General features: G+C 33.7%; 2 protein-coding genes across 6 annotated transcripts in view; one reads left to right on the forward strand and one right to left on the reverse strand.

The window, feature by feature from the left end:
• The window catches only part of LOC124366158, a 98,681-nt gene that overhangs the window by 61,001 nt on the left and 16,006 nt on the right, over positions 1-21,674 (reverse strand). The gene's annotated exons all lie outside the window — the stretch shown is intronic.
• On the forward strand, positions 388-20,720 carry LOC124366189 (pickpocket protein 28-like). Its single transcript, XM_046822552.1, has 11 exons — positions 388-1,304; positions 8,383-8,546; positions 12,190-12,393; positions 12,992-13,130; positions 14,299-14,447; positions 14,585-14,786; positions 16,464-16,734; positions 16,822-16,881; positions 18,064-18,256; positions 19,237-19,328; positions 20,410-20,720. Exons 1-11 carry the CDS (start codon positions 1,248-1,250, stop codon positions 20,586-20,588), a joined length of 1,710 nt encoding a protein of 569 aa, XP_046678508.1. The 5' UTR covers positions 388-1,247; the 3' UTR covers positions 20,589-20,720.

The following is a 21,674-nucleotide window of genomic DNA, read 5'->3' on the forward strand; positions in this document are numbered from 1 at the left end:
TATATATATATATATATATATATATATATATATATATATATATATGCTGTCATTAAACTTAGTTTGATTTAAATAAACGGATTTGCTAGTATTTGGATACTACTTATTTCTAGTTGTATTTATTTATCGACAAATCCTTGTCACTAAATATGCAGTTTTATCCACGGTTACGTAATTGTCGCTTTATCAATTTGATGATTAGACTTTATTCACCAAGCGGCAAGCACCGACACGCTGAAAGATGACCAGAAATAGCTACTACTACCTTGCTGTTCATCAAGCGTAAATCAGTTGTTCAGTTCGTCTGGTGTGGATAGGTAGACTACCCCTATTCGGCTAGTTAACACACTCGTGAGCACTGACTCACCGAATTAATATTGGCGTGGATCAGTGCTCGTCTATTCACTTAGCATCTAGTAGTGATGACGAAAGACGACTGGTGTGATACGCAATTCCGTACTAGACAAATGATACGCTGTACCAGGTACTTGACAATTCGCTTAGCGTCGATCTGTAACAAGTCGAATGGCGGCAGACGTGAATGAATAAATACCATAACCTAAAGAGTATAATTAAAGACCTTTGTGTAAACAAACATCTGTTTAGTATTCGGCGAATATACAAACAAACGGTCGCCACTCGCCGTTAGTTGAGTTAATCGACTATTGCTAAAGTAGAGGTTTCTGATAATCACAGTTATTTGTAGCTATTGCTTGTAACTCAAAGAAATAATTATATTTCCAACACACTTTTCCAATAAGCTTCAAGTAATATTCAGATATTATAAATACTAATTAATTTGTCAGATGAAAAGTAATTGATTTCGGTTTTTCCCATACAATCAAATGATGAATGGCAAGTAATAATTAGTTGTAGTTTAAGACTGTTACAAGTTTTATACAATAATTAGATTAGTCTTATGCATTTGGCGACGTCTTGTTGTGCCGCCTGATAAAGATGAACAACGTATTGGTACACTATCCTTTTTTTATAAACACAATCATTTTAGTAAGTGAGGAGTTTTATTGTGTGTTCTCGTGAATACGACACTGTTTATATTAATCTATCAAGAAAAACTCCATAATGGTTTGTGCGACTCGTATAGCGAAAACACATTCTGACTTACACAGCATACAACACAAGCAGTTTGTTCACGAACTATGAACTGATGACGAACTAATCCGATTTCCGGTATGACAACTATCAGTGACTGGTGTCAGTAAGCGAAGCGAAGGGGTGGTGTCGCCATGGACTCGGCAGTCCAGAGGAGGGCGCCGCGGCGCATGGACCGACTCAATATGCAGGTAACATCGTGTTATACACATAGAATGGGTGCTTCATATTTTAATTTGTCATATAAACTTCTGATAAAAATTACCGATGTCAATCTGGTGTTCTTACGTGTCATATAAATAACTTTACAAACGTGCCTAATGAAATACAGTTCACATTTGAATTTCAACTAACTTGTCGTGGGATATTTATAAATCGTGGATAGATACATCTTATCTTAAATTCAATCCTACTTATATCCAATTTGTATAAATTTGTACTTTGATTCACAGGCATAATACTGTTGTTTAAACGAGTTGTATGTGCGCCATCAATTCACTTTGCTTATTACCAACGACAATCATAACAATAGAAGTCATTACGACGCAATAAAAACAAAACAATGCACGCAATTAGTGACGGATATTATTCCTTTTAAATCCACATAAAATAAAGATTGCCCATTTTCTACCTTATTATCGCATGTCCTAACCACTCACTGGTATAATAAAACAAGTTGAAGATTCTGCGGGGACCACTGGTCTAGACCACGATTCATAGAGTAGGGTCTGGACAGTGGAAGTTGAAGTGCCAATCATCTCGTCACAAGAAGCCAGAGAGATACATTTCATGAGAATTGTTATTAACCTATGTTATAGAAAAAATATGTATATCTCAACTCATTAAGGGTGAGATAATACAGAAAAGTTAAGTCAAAAATAACTTCGCTACTTTAAATAAATTATGAATTACAAATTATATCCTATACTTTTTACTTAACGGGATTGATGTCTCAATATATGTCCTACTTGAAAACATTGTGCATAGTATACTTGTATCAATAGGTTTATAACTTGAAATTATTGAAAAAATTAAATTATTACTGAAGGCACGAATTTTAAGCCAAATACTTACAAAATCACGATATTTTGTTACTTTGGTTTCCTGTATATTGCTTTTCATACACAATGTAGGCCTACGACAAAAACATTTTAGTTTCGCATATACTACTGTGGTACGCTATCGTCCGCGCGATTAGGCGAAGGCGTAAGAGCCAAACCATTGAGTCTGTATCGTACTTGTCTAGACGTTCCCATACTTTTCAAGTATTGTTACTCAGTCTTTTAAGATAGTACACTATACTGTATACGAAGAAACAATATTTTTACACAGTTGTAGAAGTATTTATTTCTAAAGAAATCAACAATTATTGTACACTACGGTAAACATCAGACATCAGTAAAGTTGTGTTTATTGCTTCTCCCTCTTGGTGAGTTCTGGAACTAGTTCACACTGTTTGTGTACCACTTGTGTTCAACTCATATAGCTGTCTTTGTTTACTGGAGTTTTATTTTATTTTTATTATTTCAACGGCATAACCATTTCAACAAGTAAGTTTCAATTTTATCTAGATGCATAACAATTGACCAAAGAAACTAATTAGTAGACAAAAACAAAAGAATATGCAACCAGTAAACAAAACAATAGATACATAATGAAACAAATAGATATGAATTGTAAGATGCATAACAAGAAAGTATAAATAGATAACAAGTAATGTGTAACAATAAATAGATACATATTATAACAATAACAAAGAAAGATTCTTAACAAGAACGATGCAAAACAAGAAATGAACTATGACGTAGGTAACAGTTTTGACAAACAATAATAAAATAAAAGACTGAGACACAACACAGGCAGGGTAGGTGTAGAGACAAGCCAATAATAATAACAGCTATAGTGCTGCAAGCCGGCTTTTGATTGCAGATTTGGGTGCGATAAAGATGTCGAGGGTGGATGGAATGTTGTTCCCTAGCCGCTGAATCCTCAGCATTGGGCCATTTGCTGCAGTTATTATCCGAGTTATTTATGAGTGTTTACTTTGAATATTTAAATCCTAGGGAAGTTAAGAATTATGTTCTCAATTTTTCAACCAATAAATAACATTTTTTGTAAACACTAATTATTTCGTGTATATTATAATGTACAATATTAGATTGGTACTGGCCAGTGTTTATTTTACTAATCTGAAAAAGATTGACATCCTTGGCACATCTCTTCACACTTGTGTAGAAGATTAAGTTTTAAGAACTGTTTCATCCATTTTGTGTACTTTAACTGCAATGTCATTGTATTAAGCAATATATTACCAAAACATTAGTTTTAATTTTCCTTCTATTTGGAATTTTCTACAGTGTAGTGTAGGCTTCATCTGATAACACTAGTGATAGTGATTTCGCTGCAGTGTAATAAGCTGCACCAACACAATTAAATCAACTATTTATTATAAATATATAAACTATCAAATATAAAAACATTTCACCTATATAAATGATATTCATAATATTAATCATTGCCAGCTGGTTTCATTTACCAGAATTATATTTTTGAAAACTAATTTAATTCATTTACGTTTTGAGTAGGCTAGTGAGATCGACAAGAACAAGATTAACATGCGATTTTGGTCTAAAAAGTATTTTTTAACATTTTAGATCAAACTATGCTTTAAAACATTTGTTTGGTCACTTGAACTTAATTCAGGTCTGAATCGGGTCAAAAGTCCAGTACATATGGATCTCAGGAACTGGTCTCACTTATAAAAAATACGAGTACTTTGAATCTTAACTTGATTGTCCCATGAGTTATCACATACGCAAGGGTTATTTTTTTTATTATTAAATGACATAAGTTAATTTAGTTGTGACGATAATGGATGTTTTAAAAATCAATGTGATGTACCAATACATGTTCATACATATTATAATTTGTAACATGTCATTTTTTACGGTGGCTTAAATAAGGCATTGTTTTTATTTTTTGAGAAGAAAATATTTTTAGTTTAATGACATGTTAAGATCTTTATTTCTTCCACCTACAACTATACTCCAGTAGCTCAACATCAACGCAGGAGACGTCAGCTGGCGTGGTCCGGCTCCACCAGGTAAGACACGGAGGTTCAAAATAAGTCCGATGGAGTTCGCTTCAAGGGCTGAAGCGCCTTACAGCGGACGGATCAGGTACTACAGTATGTAAGTACGCTGTGCCTCGCTCTCTCAGTCTTAGCCACCGCCTCACGATACGACGCGATATAAGGTGCAAGTAAGTCCTAACGGTAGTAGGTACTCATTCTGCCTGCCAAAACACGTTTCTGCCTGCACTTGCCTAGTCACTAACGATACGATCAGTAAAGGAGGTTACGTACTTAAACTGCTAATAGAATATTACTTTAGATATAAAATATACAAGAAAATAAATCAGTACGCAGAGGACTAAATTTTATTACTAGTAACAAGGAGCTCGAATTTAGTTTTATCTGGTTTAACGTTTCTTTTCGAGGCCGCTGAGTTGCTTGACGTACGTTGGCACCAGCGTTCCTTAGTTTCGAGCTCAAGTCGAGCTAGGCGCGGTTTCGAGCGAACTAGTGAGAGCATTTAGTTTTTATTTAGTTTATCGTTTCTTTTCGAGGCCGCTGGGTCGCTTGCCGTACGTTAACACCAGCGTTCCTTATTTTCGAGCTTGAGTTGAACTAGCCACTGCCGTTTAGGTAGAACAGTCATCCTAAAGCAAATGCTGAGGCCTTCCCTTTATTTCCTTTCGTTTCCGAGTCGGCGATGATGAAAGCCTGTTGATCTGCTGATCATCGGTGCTATATTTGCTTCGGCCTTAGTTTTTACATTATTTCGGGTCTGAACTGAACTTGGAAACTACCTCTCCCTTTCGAACCCTGGATTTTACCCCTCCCCGCTGTTCTATCCGGTGTCTTAGGATTATATAGTACTATAAACTATCCCTGACCCGATTACACGTTATAAATTATATTAAACATAACCCATCTTTCCGAATAAATCACATTAAACTACTTATACCAGTAAAATATTGAAATGATAAGCCATGGAGATGCCCTTATTTTCAGTATTTTTAGTTTCTCTTTAAGATTTTTTTCCCGCTCATATTCTGCCAGGAGGGGGCTTATTAAAATGGCGTCAATGATCGTAAGAAAACACATTCTGTACTTTAATGTCTACAAACATATCTGTGACAAGTATTTGGTGGTATATTAGCAATTTGTCTGGCTAGGAATTGTCATCAGACATTTCTATCTATTGTATAATACATTTCAAGATGGTATGAAGGTATTAAAACATATGGGCATTATGACTGCTTTTATTAAATATGAGTTTTTGATGTTTAATTGATATGGCCAAATGTTATATTGTACCAAAAACAAGTATTGTTGGTTTCTGTACTTGTTACACTATAGTTTTTTTTGCATAAGAATTTTAAACGATCTATTTATAGTCTAACTATGCTTTTGCTTCTAGGATATTTTAGTTGTAATAATGAATTTAAATGCACTATTGGGTGCACTTTTAATGGTTATTTTGTTGAATTCTAATTTATTATTCTAACATCTTAGTTATTCTAACCAAGCCGAGAAAATTAAAACAATAAAAAATACAGGGTAGCGTAAAAAGAACACACACACACATATATTTGTATAAGTTTTAGGAAAGAAATGCTCCATTACAAGTTGTAACTATCACAGAGATAATTTTCTTCTACATTTAGTTTTTCATGGAAAGCGGCATAAACTAAAACTGTATTTATGGCAATTTTCTTTTATAGACTTGCACAAGTGAGCTAAAATTTTGTATAGGTACTCAAAACTATAAATATTTTATTTGTAACAATAGTCAGAAAGTTCAAGTAAAAATGGTTTTGTATGTAGTATTTTTTGAATACAGATTCTCTATCTATAACGGCTAAATAGAAATATAACAAAAACTCAAATACTTCAAAAAATACCTGAGTGATATTAACATAGTAACATAGTAGCATAGTACAGCAATAAAAATCTGAGCACCTTAGCTTCTAGAGTTAACAATATTTTGGACATTTGACACTTATGATGCAGATATTGAAATACTGTCTATGTAGGACTGATATTGCTTTCTTTTTCAGGTGTCAAAAACTAAGACATAAGGTTAAATCATTTTTGAAAGTAAATATTAAATGGTAATAAACTGATACTATACTTGACAACATAAAAAGTTGTAAATAAAAAAATAAAAACACACTTGTGACCCAGCACTACAATATTGGGAACTAACTAACCCAGTATAAATTCTAAATTGACCCAACACCAATCTGGGAAAATGGTCCAGCACAAATCTGGATATTCTGAAATCTCTAAGGACCAAATTTATACTTACCTGCTGTTGTGTATGTGCTGCACAAGTGTGTTGTGAAATAATAGTGTTTGTGCTTCTCTGGTTTTAGTGCTGGAACTCAGAAATGCATTTGACTTTGTAACATACCATTTTTCATGTCATATATGACTTGGCAAGTTCATTACAATATTTGATGACTTATCTTAGGTTATTATAATTACAAAAGAAGACAAATACACCTTTTTACAAAATGAAATGTTTTAGATTTTCTAACATATACTGCAGCAATGATAAATGGTCAATATCTTGTTGCCCTTTCAAATTATCCACAGTCAATTCAAAACTTTACTCAAAAGACATTGTCTTGGTGTAAAATTTTCTTTTCAGCAGTAGTGGTTTCAATTATGTTTATAAAAAATGTGTTTCCAATGAAGAATGGGTATAGACTTAATGATAATGGATGGCATATCCCAACATTTTTTCTTGCTAACTAAACTATATGTCATATCGTAGTCAGTGAATTGATATGGAAATGTATGTGTGAAATGTGTAAATGGAATGTAAAAATTACATGGAATTCGTTCTTTAGCGCAAAATGTGGTACACTCTAGTAGGAGCAATAATATACTGTGGCTAAAAACTTTGATTTAATTCATTTAGAAAAGACTATTTTGTCTCTAAAATTAAAAGAAAACAATGAATGTTCTTTTCGATGATATGTTCAAAATGATAGTTTTGGCAGGGAGATATGTTATGTGAATGCAAAGTTCGCATCCAACTAATAATAAAATATTGGAATCGATCAATGTAGTCTCCAATAAAATCTTTCTACGAAACTCCATTTTAAACATTCAGATTAGTATTTGTTATTATATTTCATAAAGCACTAAAAAGCCATCCTTGGTTGAACTTTACCATGTACGGTACATCGTTTGTGCATACATTTTAATATGGTTAAAATATACCCTACCACAAGACGTCTGTAGTGTTTGCGTATAAAATGGCTTTAGTCTGGGGACTATGCCTCCTTATTTCCAAAGCCGGCTATAAGTTCTCCTTAGTTATTATTTATTATATAGAATATATTTGTACATTTTGGCTAAAATCCATCCAACCACAATGTATTTAGGGTGATTGTACATAATACAGATTTGATCCTAAGACTCCATTCCTTATATTGAAGGGTGCTGAACAACTATCCTGGGTTCATATTTATCATATTGAAAGTTGTACAATTATGTTTATAATAAATCCAACCGCAAGATGTCTCAGTAGTTGTGCATCAGATAGTTTTGGCTGGTGGGCTCTGCCTCCTTGGCTATAAAACTGGCTACTTGTTATATAGAACATTTATGTAAATTTTGACTGAAATCCATCCAAAAAAGGCATCTAGCGTTTTTAATTGTTTATAAAATGGTTTTAACCCTAGGGTTCCCTTTGTCTATAAAATTTATCATATAGAACGTACATTCCAATTTTGGTTAAAATCCATCAAACCACAATGCATCTATAGCAGTTATGTAGGAAACGGTTTTGACCCTGGGGCTCTGTTCCGCTTGGTCCGATTGTCCCCAATAATGAACTTATCTTTGCCTTTCACTTGTAGAACGTTCATACCAAGTTTTGTAAAGACGCGTTAAGAATTGTGGCCGTATTCGTGATGATACATAGATAGAGAATGTTTACATTTACACACTGTAATAGATAGATTTCTAATCTCAAAAGTAAAAAAGTCTGTCTTTATATGGTTTGGTGAATATGAAAAAAAAACTTCATTTTCATGTCGTGAGTATATTAAACTAAGAAAAATATATTTGAAAAACATTATTATTTAACATTTTTAACCCTTGGGTCTGACATAGGCAAACTTTCACAGATATTAAATACCTAACACGCTGGTGGACTGGGTAACGCACTAAGATTTATGTACTTGCAGGTGCCCCCCGCCTGGGTGGAGGGTCCACCACCATCCAAATCCCAGGATCTGCAGGCTGACTGTTCTTGCCATTGCTTCCGTCATGCAGTTGCTGACTTCACCCAGCACTCTACTCTGCATGGGCTACGTTATGTGGCTGATCAAACCATATCACGAGCCGAGAGGTAGGTTGAAGTAGTTCTTGCATGACAAGTGCTATATTGAATAAACTAAATGGGTAGAGTATCCCATTTTGTGCATCTGTCCATTCTAATAATTAAAAAGTTTATTATACTCTATAGCAATGAAAAAAAGGTACATACGTAAATCTATATCCTGGTACTTGGTAGCCACTACAAGTACACAAAAGATCATATTATTTTATAAACATCACATAGGTAAGTACAATAATGTGCCAAAAATTGCATTGCAATATCTGTAAATGTTTGTGAAATAAACATTTTTGTATGAAAAATACCTCAGACAGAGAACAAAACATTTTAGGAGATATGATTACTTACTTACTTACTGCCGGGGCGTAACAAATCTCAGTCGATTCTTTGCCTCGTCTATGAGCCTCTTCCACGCCACCCTGTCTTCCGCCAGATCCACAGACCCTCCACACCGGGTCACATCTTCGACCACTTGATCGCACCATCTTATCTTTGGCCTACCCAAAGGGCGCCTTCCTGCTGGCACCGCCTGGTAGACCTCTTTTAACCTTGTGCCCTCCTGTCTCCGATGTATATGTCCTAGCCAGCTAATTCTCTTTGCCTTCACCAACGCCACAATATCCGGATCTTGGTATACATTGCGTAATTCTCTATTTTTTCTTATTCGCCACACCCCTTCATCACATATTGGTCCAAATATTTTTCGGAGAACTTTATTCTCAAAAACAATCAACCGCCCCTCATTTTTCTTCGTTAATGTCCATGTTTCACTTCCATACATTAGGACTGGTTGAATGATTGTTTTATAAATTCTTATTTTGGAACATTGTGACAACAATCTTGACGTAAAGAGTTTTGTACACGCCCCAAGACACCTATTTGCATTAGCTAATTTGCTTTGTATCACTATATCCTCCACATTTTTGCTGTTTATTGTTACACCCAAATATTTAAAACTTTCTACACAGCTAATCGAGTAGTTGTCAATGCTTAAGTTTGTTCTCACATTTCCAGCATGTCTTCCAAAATGAATAATTTTAGTTTTGTCTTCATTTAGCTCTAAGCCTACTGTTTGACATTCTTTAATAAAACTTTTTGTTAGTGTGGAGAGGTCATCCAAACTTTCTGACAAGATCACTACATCATCCGCAAATGCCATTACGTTCAGGTTCACTCCTAATTTAACCCCTCTTTGTAGTCTTTTAACTTTCTGTAATGCCTCTTCTACAGCCAGGTTGAAGAGAGTGGGAGAGATCCCATCTCCCTGTCTTACCCCAGTGTTGATAAGGAAGTTTTCCGACATTTCTCCATCTATTCTTATTTTGGCCTTTGAGTCACTTATACACATTTTTGACAGTCTTATCAGTTTTTGCGGGATTCCATGTTTTTCCATCTTCTTGAATAGAGCATTCCTATCTATGCTGTCATAAGCTTTCTTGAAGTCTATAAAAATTCCATAGAAGCCTTTGTTGAACTCATAATACTTTGAGATTGCCTGTTTAAGTAAGAAAATTTGATCTATTGTGGACCTGCCTTTCATAAATCCTGATTGCTGTTCATCAATTATTGCTTCAGTGTAAGGACTTAATCTTGATAGTAATATTTTTGAAAATATCTTGTAGACGGTGTTCAAAAGAGATATGATTAATGAATATTATTTCTTTTTTTGGTGTAAAGCACCCACTGCTGGAGATTGGACATCTATTTCAAAATACACTTCGTACCCATCGTAGCTCTCTTATTCCATTAATTTGAATTCTGTTATAGTAGTTCAAAAAATCAATAAAAACAACAAATTTTTAAACTGAAGCCAAAAACATTATTTGGGAAGCATTTTGTTTTATTAGATACTTTGATAATTTATTGACTATAAGTATTTACAACATTTTAATATGTAAATTATGATGTCTCAAAGAAAACTTGAGCAACTGTTTTATATTTTTTCATCACTTTATTTTAGATAGATTTCAGGAAAATTTTACTAGTTCACACATTAATATCAGATGCCACATTAAATTGACTATCAGTTCTTAATTTAAAAATGTATTATGAAAATCATATTACACAAGTTCAATACTCTTCATTTACATTCTAAAAAACCTTGAGATACACATCAAAATATAGATACTTTTAAAAATATGTTTTTCTTGAATCTTAAAAAAATTAAAAATTAAGGAATTGATTTCGAAGTATAATACTTGTATGTGATACTATTGGTTAATGTGACCTATTAATGCATAGGTAAAATATATTAATGAAATAGATACAAATGTAAATATAACTTAACTCTTTCATACCTAATGTTCAAGTAAAAAGTAATATTGAGTAATATTGTAATATTACTCTGAGGCTTTTGAATTATATGTTATGCTATACAATTAATTATCTTACTGATATTCAAGTAGATTGAGATTGAGTCAATATTTCCATTGGTACAGATTATATAATATCAGCCATATTCTCTTAAATCAGTCTTTAAAGCAATGGTGCTATTATTGTTTTCCTTCCAGCACTTCTACTATCAAAATCTATTTCCCACTTCCGTATTTTTCAGAAAGAGAAAAACGTCAAAATGTGCCAAATTAGGACTGTATATTGGGTGGCTAATCAATCAACTACTGAACAAAGTCTTTGATGCACAGTATGGGATGATATTCTGTCATGATGAATTTTTCATAAGCCTGTTCTTCATCCCTGTTATTAATTTTTATTACATACCGGAGATAATTAAGTTTTAGTATAGGCTACCATTCAGCAGCAAGAGCACACTGATTTCCAAGAAAAATAGTGACAACATATCTGATACAAGGAAAAGAAAGTTACAATCATTCTCTTTCCAACACTCAAGATCACTTGACTTTTGTCAGTAGGAAAGTCAAATGGTAGATTTATCATTTGGTTAATCAATGTTATAATATTCAACTCATTAACCAAAACTCATTATCAGTAAAAATGCCAGTCGTGTCACTTTCATCACACGTTTATTTTGTGTTCCAGTAAGCTGATCAGTAACCACTGAGAACAAACTTTCCTTAGTGTAAGTTGTTCATCAAGAAAAAGAGATTCTTAGAGAAGTAACCCCTAGGATAACCTCAATATATTGTTATGTGGATCATGGATCTTCCTTTACCATTTTGTCAATAGCAGCAATGTTTTCCTCAGTCATCAGTTGGTGATCTTCCACTGTGCTCTTCTTCATCTATTAGTAATATCTCCAAAAGCTGATGATAACCAATTAAGGGATAGAATCACACTCAAATCACTTTTAAAATCAAAGAAAATTATTGTACAGACATTTTTTCTTTACAGTTTTATGGATTAAAACCAAGTTTCAATTAAAGCTGATGAGGTACAACATTTTAAATTTCAAACAACTTATCTAATGACTCTGATATCCTGATAACCTTAAAATAGTAAGTCCAATAGAATATATATACACAAATTATAAATTTACATAAGAAGTAAAAACAACACCAATTAATTACAATTACATTCTGTTTTAGTAAAATTTCTTTTTAACAATGATTCGAGTAGGTCTAGTAGTAGTCTATTGCGCTGTGTCGTGGGGGGGAAAACTACTACAGCACCTTATACCTCATCCTTAATTGCTTATACAGCATTTCGTAGCTAGTAACTCTTTATAATTGTTTTATAGGTTGTTTTGGGTGATATCATTTGGATTGGCCTGCATGTTTGCTACAAACTTTATATCAAATGTATACTACAAGTGGACTCACAGTCCTGTGATCATGAGTCTATCACCAGAGCCTACTTTGCTGTCTGCTATCCCCTTCCCTGCCATCACCATATGTAACATGAACAATGCCAGACGAACTGTCGCCCAAGGTATACTGGACAGGTAGGTCTTTGGTGATAACTTCAGTTTTAGAATAATTATTAGTCCAGGAGCCGAGTGCCAATTTACATTTTATAAGCAAACAACCTAGTTTTCCTTAAATCAATACAAACATTTCCTGTGACAAAGAAACCGGTTATGAGATATGCAAGTTTTGGAGAGTATCATATTTAGAGTTTTCTCATGTCATACGTTTCTTAAACTGACAAATTAAAACCAACTGTCAGAGATGTAAATAAATACTTAGAAGTGTCAGGATGAAAGTGGTGACGTTCAATTGGTTTATTTAGTTGTCTGATGGTGATATAACTATTATTTATATATCTGGTCCGATAGTCAGTTTTAAGTGTATCAAGCTAAGAAAAACATGATTTATAACAAATTTTATTATTGTTTTATATTGTTAATCCTTTTGATATTCTCTCATTTAAATCTTCACCATGACTAGCGTGACTGACAATCAATTCCTTTCTTACGAGGTATTCTTCTACTATTTAAAACAAAACCAGATTTTGTGCTTTTATAGTGCAAATTGGTTCCCTGCTCCTGGAAGAGTCCAGTATGATATAGCCTTCTTATATTTCCGATATTGAATGTTCAGGGCAAGAGCTTCAGGGATGGAAGGATCAAAAGAGAGGAAAATGTTGAATGATTACTGCAACAAGCCTCAGGAAAAAGAGGACAGCAACATTGAAGAGTCCGACATTAACTGGAATGATCTGCAGTCATTCATGATCAATGTAAGTAAATAAAACTTCTGCCACTTCAGTATCAACAATTACACAAGAGGATTTAAACAGGTGTAAATATTTGTTTTTGAAATGTCTGATGAAATTGAATTTTGGTAGTCAATCAAGAATAATAATTGATTTAAATTGAGTTAGATTAAAAATTTGTTTTACAGTAACATAATAACTTACTTTAAAAAGAAACACTCCAATACTAATTTAATTCTACTGTTGTGAGATCCTCTTTTTCATTAAAAACAAAAGGCCTGACACAAATAAAATTCAATTATTATTTGAGCATTAAAAAAATTAAGTAATATAATCCAATAAGAAAGAAGCCTCTACAATGAACTCTATAATCTGTTATTTTTCAATTAACTAGATTGAAAAAATTGCATCAACCACAGTGAATAAATAATGAAATCTCTTAGATCAGTTGCCTCTTCTCAAAATCTACCAACTTCTATAGAGAAAATTCTTTTTTTTTACCAATTTTAAATAGATTTAGAACTATAAATTGAGATAACTGGGTACATGTAGTCAGATAGCATATTAAAATTTAGATTCAAGTTATTATAGACAAGAAATTAGCTTTGAAGTGAAGTCATGAAACAACATTTAGTGCAACCTCGTTAAGTCAGACCCCTTTATGTTGATCTCAGGTTAACCAGGATCCGTTTAGGAAAATTTAAAATTAGCTTTTTGTCATCCGCACAAACTGCAGAGTGTGAGACGGATGTTTGTTTATCAATAGACTATTCGTAGAACTCAATAAATTACATGTATTGCGACTTATTGCGATAAAGATGACGATAACTCGGAGAATACTGACGAATAAAACACTGAAAATATCGTTCTAATGGTTTATATCAAGCAACAAGAAAAGACATCACCGGCCGAGCTTCTCATGACACGGCTTGGAAAATGCAGTCAAAGCTCAACTCAAACCTTCAACACAATTCTTTCAGAAAAATTAAACTGTTTATACGTACTACACTACACGTTAACGTAATGTGTATTTTATGCATTTTTCCACAATAAACAAATATTGTATTGTTTTTACATTTTATTCTTTATTTTTTAAATGTTTTCTATTCAACCCCAACTTTTGTTATGTCGAATCGGCCACAATCCCGGCTAGTCCAACTTAACTAAGTTGCACTGTACTTGTGTATTTCAGGTGTCACAGCCTTGTCACGAGATGTTGGTAGCTTGTTACTGGCACGGCGAAAAGTACAAGTGTGAGGATTTGTTTAATCCAACTCTCACTGATGAAGGCATTTGCTGCTCATTTAATAAGGTCAAGCGAGATTTCATATTCCACAATCCGTAAGTAATTTTTACAGACATCACTTACTGTAACCTAAACAATATTTATTTCATACCATTGAATGTAAAATTGTCAGCTCTTTGTAAAGAGAAATAATGTAATATGATAACTTTCAATAATATAAAACTCTGAACAGGCGAGACCTGTCAGATCTCAATGTTACATTCCCGTTTGAGTCAATCGACTGGACTCCTGAGAGAGGCTATCCCGAAGGTGCTAATGTGGACCACCTACCCTGGAGAGCCTGGGGTGCTGGCAGTCACCTGGGCCTCAGTATTGTGTTGGACGCCAACCTTGATGAGTATTATTGTTCATCAGAGGTTAGCATTGGGTTTAAGGTTAGTTCAATAATGTGTACCCAATTTTTACAATTAATATATGAAATGTGGCAATTAAATATGATTAGATTGAAAAATTTACTCTAATTAAACTTATTATTATAGGGAGATAATCTCTTTATGTCTAATCCAATGACAGATCATAACCCTAGTAAAAGTCACTTAGTAATCAAGATATTGAAACTTTTAGCAGTGCCAGATTTTCCACTAGGCCTCGGCCTAGAAGGTTCAGAGGGGCCTCATAGGTGTCACACATGTATGTAGGTTTCTTGTTTATGGAGCGACATTTCAATTCAGTTCTTAAATCTGTGATTATCAGAAGATGTATTTCCATATAATTACGATATTCCCTAAAATCAAATGTTCGCAAAACATCTAATGAATTTATATATCATTATCTACCAGGTGGCAATACAGTAGTTCTCAGCCCATGTCAACATCGCCCTGGACAGTCTCGTTTTTAAGCACCCGGTCAAAAATAAAATATGGTAAATTCTAAAATGATCAAACCATATTCTTATTTGTACAAACAAACCGAGTTATGAATTTTTAAATTTACAATCTGGTTGAAAAGCCCCAAAAAACCATACCCTTTTTGTTGTTGTTATTGACATAAAAACTGGATATAATTGTAATTGTAAATTATTCGCCTCACATATCTAATGACAGAAACAAAACAAACTAAATTTTAATGTAACTCCCTTTATTATAGCTGTAATGGTTAGTTTGTGGTTAACTTTCATACTTGGGCATCTAAATTGGTCCAATAGTACTTGTAGAAATTCATTAAAGTACGTAATTCATTGCTGAGCGTAATAGGTTTGTATCTTAGATTTGTGTGAATAATCCATTCAATTAAAAGTACAAACAGAATATGTTACTTATAGATGCAAAATTACATTTGTTTTTGAGTTATTAAGCCGTAAATAACACATTAATACAGCAAAATAGTCATATGCAAAATCATATTATTCTCATAAAATGAATTATAATGCAGTGTGTTTTAAGTCAAAAGGACCTATATAACAAACTATTAAATTTATAGATATAGAATGATTAATGTTAATTTTTTATTAAAAAATGACTACTGCTCAATTAATAAGACCTCATAAGACTCTTTTCTAGTTTTAGTTTAAAATGGTCATATTTCACGCACAACCACAAGGAGTTTTGATAAATTCTTGTTCAAATTAAAGTCATAATGTCAGGGAATTTGTTTCAACTGATAAACCAGATGAATGGCATTACTGCTTTCTTATCAAACTAAAAATAATTTCGACTTTAAGGTAATTAAAAAAATAAATTTTCTGATTCAATGATTTGTGCTTCAAGGAAAAATCATGTTTTTTTACATGCATAATAAAGTGATTTCAACATTGTAAAATAGTATTGTTTGCCATTTTAGAAATAAAGAGTATTTTTCAATGTTATTAATAAAGTAACTCATTCTATTAAAATCTTTAATAATAAGTAATCACAGATTACACATAATTAGTCACCCTTTTTTTTGATACATTTTGTTTTGTTTATAGGTTTGGTCCCCAGATAATAATCTGAGGCTATTAGTATGAAATATATTTCCTCCATGTAAAATATTTATTGTCAGCAAACATAATTGTTATTTTACCAATAAATTTTACTGAACCCGATACTTATACAAAAATACATATATTTTAGGTAGTACTCCATAACTCAGTTGAAACTCCAAAGATGAACGCGTTTGCTACACTCCTGGAACCTGGGATAGAGTCCCGTATGATTGTGGATCCACTTATCATGACCAGCACTGAGCAGTTTCAGCGGATTCCAGTACAGAAACGCAACTGTGTGTTCGGCAGTGAAAGGAACCTCTCGTTCTACCGCACATACACTCAACGCAACTGTGCGCTCGAGTGTGAGGCCAAATTCACCCTAGATGCCTGTAACTGCGTCCTTTACTACATGCCCAGTAGGTGATCATTCCAAGACCTAATAACGTGAAACTATGAATTGGAAATAAATTATTGTAGCATCATAATCTACTTTTCTTTCACAGAAAATGAATCCACCCGCATCTGCAGCAGAACTGATCAAGACTGTGCTCAAAGAGCTTTAAGTAAGTAATTTAATACTGTTATATTTGTCAATATTGAATTAGGCGTAAAATAATATGTAATTACATCAGGATTTAATCACTTATATCATAAGAAAGGTAGGAGTAAACCACACCACATGTTGTGATTATCATGTGAACAGACACATTCATATAGAAAAGAAATTTCATATCACCCTGGAAGGAACAAAAATAGAAATTGTGCTAGCCAAATCTTTTTTAAGATTGGTGTGGATAGTTAATTAATTATGCTGCATTTATCACAATGTCAAATATTAAAATGTCATAAGACTGTATGTACACAATTTGTTTAAAATTTAGTTGTTCTGCTATTTTTTCATAGTAATCTTGGTTACCTTAACCCAGCAGGGATCACTTCTGGCTGGTTTATACCTTCCAGTTGAACCTACCACTGGGCACAGCAAAACCGATGTGTCACTTAAATCTGGGCAACCCTATGGATGTCCAGGAGCGGCACATCACTAATCGCAAATGTCAAGATTCTGGGGTTAAGGGCAATTCGATAGGTCTAGTCTACTGCGGGAGATGACTGTTGGAGTTTGGTGGGGTTCATTCTCTAACTATCAGAGGTTCTTGCTAACCTCAACAAGGGTGTGCCACCCCGTCTGCTTCGACTGGAGAGGCTGGTTCAGAGCTGGCCTCCCCTTCTTCCAGGGGGACATGACTTTGAGATTAGTGCCCTAATTCTTCCTCATGGATCTCGATAGAAGGCGGCCCCTACCCCCTAACCTTACCCATCCTGAATATCCTGTCACTCCGGAATCAACGCTAAGGTTCTTACAGGACTAATTGCAATTTATAAGCTTCTTGTCCTAAGAGAACAAAGAAAACAAAATCTTGGTTACGCATAAGATCAATACAAAACTGTTTGCTAATGTTCAGCCAAATTCCACTGAGTGACATGCACTATCATTGAATTCTGTGTTGCACTACATATAAATTAAGCTCTATGCAAAATTTCAAGCCAGTCTAAGGTCAGTTTGTTCTCGAGATGTGCGATCGGATAGTAATAAAATTTTTCCAGGCCCTCGCTAATGCTCAGGCAATAAATATATTTTTGGTCGATTAGCCAAGTGTTGTACCATAGTTTGAACAATTAAAATATACTAATTTACTTATATTTTACATTGTATAATCTTTAGATAAAATATTTTAATTATACAGAGGCCATGGAGCTACGTCTGATAGACGATGGGAATATTTCTGCCTCTTTGAACACCTCCCGAACTAAAGCCTGTGGATGTAAACCGGGATGTTTCGCAGTTGCGTACAAAATAAAACAGTCAACATCCAAACTTACATCAAAAAATGACATTGATAAAGAACTATTAGGTGAAAAGGACACAACTTACTTCAGGTATGTGCTGCCAAAGCAGTATGTTTTTGGTAAATAATTAAGTATAAATTTATATTACAAGGGTGTATCAAATATAAGTGGGACTGAAAAAAAAAAGAAAATTAGAACTTATTTGACTAAACATATGAATACATATTATTTTCAACAATTTCTCCAACCCTTGAAATACGTTTCCCATCATAAGAGCTTTATTTTTATTACATCATAAAAATTCCTAGGATGTTCTCTTAGCAATTGGAGCACAAACGCCTCCACCACTTATTGTCCTTGAATTGCTGGCCTCCAAATGCTTCTTTCAGTAGTCCAAAAAGATTAAAGTCACCAGGCACAAGTCTGGGCTATATATGTAAGTGGTTATGTTTCAGTGTTTTCCCCCATTGTATTGTAACCAATATTTGCTTTGTGGTATTAGCTGAATGTGGCCTGGCATTGTTGTGCAGGTCATTTCTGGCCAATTGCTACTTCCTTTTCCTTCAAAATGATAATTTTGTGGCATCCTGTACTTTACAATAATATTGTGAACTGTGATATCAAAGAGAGTTATGCGCAGATTTTCGTCAATGACATTTTGGACTACCTCAGTACTGACCTTACTTACTCATCCATAGACAATGATCATGGCTCTCGTGCTCAACCTTTTCATGCCTTTCAGAAAATTCTTTGCACCGGTTTCTTGTCAGGGTGTTGTACCTGTTAATCACCACACAATTTTGGTTAGGCTCACGCCCACCTTCCAAGACAGTTGTCAGTTCTCTCCCTCTCACAAACAGTACTGGCTACTTCCCCATCAACCTATTGTAGGTCTATGACTCCTTCACAAAGTTTTAGATAACCCTTCCTGTTTATATATGATACACCCTCGTATTAAAGAACAACAAAATGTGATTTAGTAATAAGCTATTCTATTTTATTATGGATAAAATATCACCAAGCTGTTTAGAAACATATATTTTCTAATTGGTCTGATTGACTTTTAACAGTAAAAACATGGCAGTTCTCCATGTATTCTTCACAGAAACACAATACACTGCACACCAACGGGGTGAGCTGTTTGGTTTCACTGAGCTTTTATGTGAGTATGCCTCAATCTGTAAGTTAATACTCTGAAAGAGTTTTCCATAAAATAAAAAAATGTTTAGGAATAGTTATTTTATATTTATGGTATTTTAAAAAATTATATGTTATTTTTATGTTGTGTAATTAAGTAAAAATTGCCAAGCAGCTAATTTATACTTGATACAAACCAAAATCATTGGTTATTGCAAGGGTTTATTGTGCAGATGTATAAACTAGAAATTTTTTTGGGGAAAAGTTTTCTGTGTGAAGAGGGAGGGGAGAGCCCTTTGGATTCTAAAATATGTTATTACTCAAGAACATGAAAAACTGATCAAAAGCTAAAATAGTAGTAATTGTTAATAAAACAATACTTTTCCAACATCATCAGAGACGCCTGATGATGAAATCTTTGGTTTCAAAAGGCCTCGTCCAAAAAACAAACTATATTGGAAAAATATTGTTTTATTAACATTCACTACTATTTTAAAATTTTGCAAACTAAAATGAGTTTTAAAATAAACACCTTCAAATGCACACAACATGTGTTTTAGCCAATACTACTATGTTGCTGAGACTACTAGTGTGGAATTCAGTTTCCTCTACGGTGTAGAAGATATCCCTTACACTACTTTTTGGTTGTATGCTCTCTCCACTGAAATTAGGACAATATCTCACCCAAAATCTCTTAAAAATTAAGCTATAACCAAAACTCACTTTATAAAATATGTGTTTCAGCCAATACACAAATTGGTTGCTGGAACTATTCATGGGGTTCAGATTTTACAGTGCTGTTAAGGCTTCTCTTATCTCACTCTCTGATTTTGGAGCACTCGTCAAGATCGTTATTGCAAGATCTCCGCCATTCCATCTTACATTATAGCTAAAGCCAAGAACTCCTCTACATGTGTTTCAGTCAATACTGAAGGGTTGCTGGGACTATTCATGGGGTTCAGTTTCCTCAGTGTTGTGGAGTCTGTCTATTTCTTGATAGCGATTGTGATGCTCTCTCCACCATCGTCATGACAAGACTTCTTCTATCACACCTTACAATGTAGCTAAAACCAAAACACCCTCTATAATTAGAACACGTGTTTCAGCCAATACTGGAGGGTTGCTGGGACTATTCATGGGGTTCAGTTTCCTCAGTGCTGTTGAGGCTGTCTATTTCTTGACTCTGCGGTTGTGGTGCTCTCTCCACCGTCGTCGTGACAAGACCTCTCCTATCACACCTTACAAAATTGCCAAAGCCAAAACACCATTTCCTTTTACTCAGTAGTGGTATTTGCTGATTCATTATTGTGTTATATGTACACTTATCCCAATAGAAACTTGAAGTTGGAATATATGAGTGTTTTAAGGCATACAAATATATTAAAAAAGATATATATATATATATTTATATATATATATTAAACTAAAAAGTATCAGTAAATCAAATATAAAAGCGTTTTGTTTGATTGTAATTCAAAATATTTCTTTTTTAACTAAATTTTGTTAAATAAAATGTGAAGTAAATTTAAATGACATTAAAATAAATCGTTTCATAGCTTTGAATCTTAGTTAGAAGAAGAGATATTTTTAATGTGCAGTACTCATAAAACAGGCGATTTTAACTAACTGAAACTTTATGGAAATGGTGATGTGGTAAATGTAATGATCTTTTTAAATTAATTTATAGCTTTTGTGTTAATTTATAGACTTTTTTAAAGTTTATAAATTAACCTTATACAATTTGAATATAATAAAGAGTATAAGTAGTGTCTTTCCTGAGACATGAAATTAAAGTTTTTGTGTATTATTTGACACAGTACTAATTTACTTACATTTATCTAAGACTGAATCACCTGTTTTTCTGATACTTTTGATACTGTGGCCTAAACATTTTTTGACTGCCTTAAGTATATTCACTTTTTAGAATAAACATGTACTTGGAGGTGTTGTTTTGTTGAATATAACAGAAAATATTTGATTGTATAAATTGAATGAAAAGTGACAGTAAGTGAGCATTCCATTTGACTCCAGCAGTGATAGGCACTAAATATAAACAGCCAGGACTGTCAGCCAGCTATGGCTTTCTCTGACTGATTAGTTGTGGAGTCACTAACAGTGACAGGTCAAGGTCAGACTGGTTTCTTCTCCTCTGCTGTCTGGAGTACCTATTTATATTTTTGTTTTGAACTGCATTTCTCAATTTGCCTATCTCTATCTGACATTAACTTATACATCGAGAGATTCCATACGGGCCCTGAGAAGCGCGACAGGGGAGTGGTGTCGTACGGAGTGGGAGAAGCCGTCAAAAGAGGGGAGGGGCTGACTGCCGCCGCGCCACAAAGCTTGCCACTGTCACTATTGTCAGTGAGCT

This window comes from Homalodisca vitripennis, chromosome 1 (genome assembly GCF_021130785.1).
Source record: "Homalodisca vitripennis isolate AUS2020 chromosome 1, UT_GWSS_2.1, whole genome shotgun sequence".
NCBI classification, from domain to species: Eukaryota; Metazoa; Arthropoda; class Insecta; order Hemiptera; family Cicadellidae; genus Homalodisca; species Homalodisca vitripennis.

What these genes read in the sequence shown, in the direction of transcription:
- LOC124366189 (XM_046822552.1), top strand. Translation starts at nt 1,248, where the DNA reads ATGGACTCGGCAGTCCAGAGGAGGGCGCCGCGGCGCATGGACCGACTC. An exon ending in GCCCAAGGTATACTGGACAG is followed by an intron (nt 12,394 to 12,991) that starts GTAGGTCTTTGG and finishes TTGAATGTTCAG; the next exon opens with GGCAAGAGCTTCAGGGATGG. An exon ending in GATTTCATATTCCACAATCC is followed by an intron (nt 14,448 to 14,584) that starts GTAAGTAATTTT and finishes AACTCTGAACAG; the next exon opens with GCGAGACCTGTCAGATCTCA.